The sequence below is a fragment of the Gobius niger genome, assembly GCF_951799975.1.
Source record: "Gobius niger genome assembly, chromosome: 24".
NCBI classification, from domain to species: Eukaryota; Metazoa; Chordata; class Actinopteri; order Gobiiformes; family Gobiidae; genus Gobius; species Gobius niger.
In genome coordinates this window covers 5,924,302-5,930,301 of record NC_136875.1, presented here as the reverse complement: position 1 = coordinate 5,930,301, position 6,000 = coordinate 5,924,302, and the positions used below count along the sequence as shown (strand labels likewise).

At 42.4% G+C, this 6,000-nt stretch overlaps 1 protein-coding gene across 2 annotated transcripts; it reads left to right on the top strand.

The window, feature by feature from the left end:
* Positions 1–1,115: 1,115 nt before the first annotated feature.
* LOC306982290 (keratin, type II cytoskeletal 8-like) lies at positions 1,116–5,441 on the top strand. Of its 2 annotated transcripts, none has more exons than XM_079582189.1 (9): positions 1,116–1,601; positions 2,753–2,961; positions 3,045–3,105; positions 3,219–3,314; positions 3,569–3,733; positions 3,810–3,935; positions 4,067–4,287; positions 4,658–4,713; positions 4,811–5,441. In XM_079582189.1, exons 1-9 carry the CDS (start codon positions 1,179–1,181, stop codon positions 4,990–4,992), a joined length of 1,539 nt encoding a protein of 512 aa, XP_079438315.1. In that variant the 5' UTR covers positions 1,116–1,178; the 3' UTR covers positions 4,993–5,441. The 2 variants fall into 2 exon arrangements, with proteins under 2 accessions (XP_079438315.1, XP_079438314.1); XM_079582188.1 differs by having other exon boundaries at positions 4,793–5,441.
* The last annotated feature ends 559 nt before the right edge of the window (positions 5,442–6,000 follow it).

Here is a 6,000-nt window from a genome sequence, read left to right as displayed (position 1 = left end):
TTTATGTGCTTGCTGTAAGAGTCAAGTATGCACACGTACCCGAGCAGAAGAACGACACGTACAGAGGGGCGTGCTGCACTTACCGCGCGTGCCCTTTAGTGTGAGCCGAGGATTTTTTCGTAAGACGTTCAAAGGGATAAATTTTGTCTGCAGATTTTTTGAGCTTTGGAGCAAGGTTTCACACGGTGGTAGAAATTAAAGGCATGTGCATGTGAAAGCAGTAGAAAGAATGCAGAGTCACCTATGGCGTGGAGCATGTTGCAACCAGGTGTGGTGGCATACATCAACAAGAGGGACAGCCAAAATAATACAGATTAAATAAAACTATCTATTTGCAAATCTCTTTTTACAACACGGCAAATGATGAAAAGCAGAAGTCAAAGGTGTAATTATAGGTGGCGCTGGCATCGTCCCATGAATGTGTTCCAACTTAATTAAATTCTTCAAAACCTGTTTGTCATATGACTTTGTGTCTCTGGATTTACTTCACTTGAAACTTTGCAGGTTTTTGTCTGAAATTCCATGAAAGAAAAAAAAAAACATGCACAACAATATATATATAAAATACATATCCACAGTAATATTTGGTTCTGTAATTTGACAGAGGATGGTGTATCAGTGAAGTTATAACATGCATGAAACAAATAAATACATACGTTTATAGAACATCAAATTGCAGTGCTGTCTAATTCATACATGCATGATCACGTTTGACACATGCATTTAAAACGTTCTTTTTATGTGCGCCTGAACTCTTATGATTTCTCTGAAGGTTGTCTTGTTTTGCACTTTCTGAAATAAAACTGGTACACCTTTACTTACTACATAAAACGTATAACTTATGAGTCTTTTTAAGGCTGGTTCAGAGTTTTATTTTACTACTGCAGCTCCTTCCTTACTGTAGGGCCAGCTTTGGTTAGTTTCTCTGTGTCGTTGCTGCAGGGTGTGTGGAGACACTCCTCTACCTGTCTGACTGGCTGGGCCACTCTAACCCCTCCACCTCCACTCCCCACACACAAAAGTGAGAGTACAGGTTTGCTCAGAAAGCTCCGCCCCAAAGCTCCTTCAGGCATAAAAACACAAGCACCGTGCAGCCACACACTCAGAGGCTTTGGCTCTCCTTTGAAGCACCTTCTCCCTCTGCTCTCAGCTCCAGCCCCAAAACAACCACAGCAAACATGTACCCGATCCAGTCGAGGAAGGCCATGTCCGTACAATACGGAGGCAGCACCCGGAGAAGCGTCGCTCCTACCAGCAGCTACTCCGTGAAGAGGACCATGACCTCGAGTGGTTCTTCCTATGGTGGTGGCGGTTCTGCCTATGGTGGTGGCGGTTCTGCCTATGGTGGTGGTTCCTTTGGAGGTTCTTATGGAGGTTCCTATGGAGGCAGCATGGGTGGTGGTGGCGGCAGCATGTTCTCCATGGGCATGGGCGGCAGCGGAGGAGGAGGAGGGTATGCACCCATCACCGCAGTGACCGTGAACCAGAGCCTCCTGAACCCCGTTAATGTAGATATCGACCCCAGCATCCAAGCCGTCCGCACCCAGGAGAAGGAGCAGATCAAGACCCTGAACAACCGCTTCGCCTCATTCATCGATAAGGTGAGTTAGGCCTGCTGGCCCTCATGCAGTAGCTAGTGGATATTCTGCATAGCATTTACTAATGAGTTTATTTACTTTAGTTAATGACTATACTTTTTTTTGATTTTTACCGTTTTAACTTTGACAAACTGATCCGCTGGTGGGGTAAAAGCAATAATAATACATTTGCCGAGAAGAGCAAAATTGATAATTTTGTCCTAAAGTAAAGCAAGTCAAAAGTGTTAAATTATGTAAAATGCATTCAAAATATTGAAGCTAATGCAATTAATCGTGTGTCTGAAATGAATCAGGCGCAAATGATACATTTGTGTAAAATAGGCATCTTAAACTAGTTTTTTCAAAAGGACAAAATTCACAGGCAAAAGCTGTTATCTTTGTCAATAAGTGACATCCTTTATGGTTATCAGTTGTACAGAAAAATGTATGTGTGAAAGTTGATCCACTGAAGCTTGGCTTGCAGAAACCTCCCAAATTTTTCCAGAGAAAAAGGAAACGTCCGCACACAGCCACTGTTCAAACAAGGGTGGGGTCAGACAGTGACTCATCCACGGAAGAAAAATAAGCATCTATCTCTAGCTCCGAACCCTTACAGTCCAAAGTCTCTAAAATGCACATTGCACCTGTCACCTGGCTGCAACAGGAATGCACACACATGAAGTTGTAAAATACTTATGTGTAGAAAGAGTATTGTGTTGTAGCAGCCAAAAAGTACATTACCATATAAATGTGCTGTGTCCAGTGTGGTTTAGCTACCACAATTAGTTCTGTGTGACCTAAAAGTAAAGGAAGCATTAAAGATCACTTACAAATTTACAAAGAATAGAGATAGTAAAAATGCTTACTAACTTGGAACAGTTGGGCGTGGCAACAGGAGGCCTGGCAGACTGCCCAGTCAGGTAAATGTATTTAAAAATGTGATATGACCTTAAGAACATAGGGCACACCCATTGGATATCTTTTGTTTCTTAACAAAAAAAAGTCTTTATTGCACAGAGACTGGCAAGAGACAAAGATAAAATAATGAATTGTACAACTTACACAAGAGAGAACAAGAAACTAAACAAAAACTAATTAGATAAACTCATCTCAAAACGAATGAAATATATATATTTTTTTTTAACAATTTTTCCCTATTTTGTTCCCCATCGCAGGTGCGCTTCTTGGAGCAGCAGAACAAGATGCTGGAGACCAAATGGAGCCTCCTTCAGGAACAGACCACCACTCGCTCAAACCTGGACGCCATGTTCGAGGCCTACATCGCCAACCTGCGCCGCCAGCTCGACGGCCTGGGCAACGAGAAGGTCAAGCTGGAGGGAGAGCTCAGGAACATGCAGGGCCTGGTCGAGGACTTCAAAGTGAAGTAAGTGTTCCTTTGGTTCCTTACAGATGCCAGTGATCAACGTGATTTTGGGGGTGGTTTCTAAATGTTTCTACTTAAAACAGGTATGAGGATGAGATCAACAAGCGTGCGGCTGTGGAGAACGAGTTTGTGCTCCTCAAGAAGGTGAATGAAAAATGTTTAATAACATGTTAAAGTTGTGGGATGTCATGGGTCTGGGGAAAGGAAATAATGTTCAACACCAAGATGCAACAATGACCTAAACAGTTTTGTTTCAGGATGTTGATGCAGCCTACATGAACAAGATTGAGCTGGAGGCCAAGGTTGATGCCCTTCAAGATGAAATCAACTTCCTCAGAGCCGTCTACGAGGCTGTGCGTATTCACTTTCATCAAACCCTGTTCAATTGAGTTTGTGTTACACATTTCTTTCAGTCAGTCAGGATAAAAAAAGAAAGTACTAATTCTTACCAAGGAAAAATCTCATTGGATATCGTTACAATAATGGCTGTTTTGTGATTGAACAAGTCTAAACCCCACAGCAGTCCTATAATATCCAAAAAATATTGCTTTGTTATTTCTTATAAACACACAATTTACTGTATATTACTTTCCTCTTGCAATTGTAGGAGCTGCGCGAACTCCAGGGACAGATCAAAGACACATCTGTCATCGTGGAAATGGACAATAGCCGTGGCCTGGACATGGACGCCGTTGTGGCTGAAGTCCGAGCCCAGTATGAAGACATCGCCAACAAGAGCAAGGCTGAAGCTGAGTCATGGTACAAAACTAAGGTATGACCATTTAAGAGTTTAAAGGATTACTGACCTAACAACCTAATCTAAATTGTGTTTTTCTTCTCTTCAAAAGTTCGAGGAGATGCAGCAGTCTGCCGGCCAGTACGGTGATGACCTCCGCAACACCAAGTCTGAGATCGCAGAGATGAACCGCATGATCGCCCGCCTGCAGAACGAAATCGAGGCAGTCAAGGGACAGGTGAGGAAAACACACATCCGATTCAAAACCAACCCAGAACAAAGGACTGTTGGTAAACCTTTTCTATAATCACAGAACAGTGTATAAATGATAGATTTTGTGCAAAAGGCTAACTGTATGTTTCTCTACAGAGAGCCAGCCTTGAGGCCCAGATTGCCGAGGCAGAGGAGCGCGGTGAGCTGGCAGTGAAAGACGCCAAACTCAGAATCAAGGATCTGGAGGATGCCTTGCAAAGAGCCAAGCAGGACATGGCGCGCCAGGTCCGTGAGTACCAGGAGCTCATGAACGTCAAACTGGCCCTCGACATTGAGATCGCCACCTACAGGAAGCTGCTGGAGGGAGAGGAGATAAGGTAGGTCCCAAACAATTCTCCCCTATGCTTGCTCCGTGAATCTTCAGAGTTTCTCTCACCAACAAACTCCATGTCTTCTTCAACTGCAGCCATTGATCTCTTCGGTCTTTCTGTGGGCCTCCTGTTTCCTGACAACTCTCATCTCAACCTACTTCCCATATTTCCATGCCTTCTCAGAACACACTCTGTACTTATTTATCTTATTCTATTCACTTGACTATCTCCAAAACACCAAACTTTACCTTCATTATGAACAAAGAGAAAACAAATATCTTCAGCTCTGCTTTCTAAGTCTCACTGTCTACAACCACACCATTATGTATTTAGTTTGAATTTAAATTAATGCCGTGTATCTGATGCTTTTAAACAGAATCGCCGCCGGACCCGCTCCATCCATCCTTCATGTCCAGCAGTCTACCAGCAGCGGTGAGATAGTAAAAACATCATGTGGTTCTGCATGAATATAAAAAAATCTAATGGTACGTTTCTCTTTTCTGTGCTGCAGTGAGCTCTGGATTTGGAGGATCTGGAGGATCTGGAAGCTTTGGCTATGGCGGCGGCGCCAGCAGCGGTGGCTACGGAAGCAGCGGCGGCGGTAGCTTCAGAAGCAGCAGTGGCTACGGAGGCAGCAGTGGCTACGGAGGCAGCATGGGAGGAGGAGTAACCAAGACTTCATTCAGCCAAGTATCCAACAGGAGATACTAAACACGTCTCCGAGCTACATAATCATCTTGGGTTAAATTTTCCAAAAAAAAACAAAAAGTTGACCATGTATCCGGCTATGTTACAGATTTGAGAGCACAGTCTTTAAAAGGGGGTGTCTGAGCTTCACGAGTTGAGGGCCAGCATGTGAGGCAATGCAATTGTTGCACTGTCTTCCAAGTTCAGAGAGAAAAATAAAAACAAAGCTTTTATGAAACAAGATCGTCAATCTTAGTTAGAAAAATATTTAAAATTATGTACAGCTCTGGGTGCAATGTCCTAGACTAATCAGATCATTGTAATCTTAAAAAAATCTGACTGTTTACATTTGTGGTGCATACTTTGACAGATTAGTTGTGGCACTTTTTTTTGTACTACTTTTAAATGTTTTTCTGCCAAGGTTCAAGTTCTTCAAAAGCTGTTGTGACCAGATTTATTCTGCCTTGTCTGACACAAGAATGAACATCCAATAAATCTGAGAGTAAAAATGATACAAGTCTGACTTGTTTTTTCAACAAACTACATGGACACCTTTGTTTTTATCTAAACCTACTACTTCATAATATGAGCTACAGTCCTGCATATACCATTACATACTGGGAACACCACTCACAATCTGCAGTTTTTGCTGAAACACATTTGGCTCGCTAGAAGTCCAAATCCATTCTCATTTTAATATAATAAACCATATACCTATTATATACTTCGCAATATTACACCTTTAAAGGGATATTTCAGGATTTTTGACATAGGGCCTCATTTCCTAGTGATCCAGAGAGTTGCTAAGTTCTGGAGATATTTTTTTGGTAATTCATGCAGTTCTTGTATTTGAAGAGTTACATGGTGCTAGGCTAGTGCAAGGCTAGCACATTTTTACGATATCAGCTAGCCTGCATTAAAACAGTCTGACCCGCTCCACAGAGCACCTGAGGCAAATCACTTATAACACCAGACTAACCATATCCATGTCTGTGTCGATAGAGTAATTTTAACCATTTTGCATTTAAAATA

Bases quoted from the DNA above. Each gene is read 5' to 3' on its own strand.
- LOC306982290 (XM_079582188.1), top strand. From the start codon at position 1,179: ATGTACCCGATCCAGTCGAGGAAGGCCATGTCCGTACAATACGGAGGC. The intron at 2,962-3,044 runs GTAAGTGTTCCT...TACTTAAAACAG, and splicing joins GTCGAGGACTTCAAAGTGAA to GTATGAGGATGAGATCAACA. The intron at 3,315-3,568 runs GTGCGTATTCAC...TTGCAATTGTAG, and splicing joins TCAGAGCCGTCTACGAGGCT to GAGCTGCGCGAACTCCAGGG.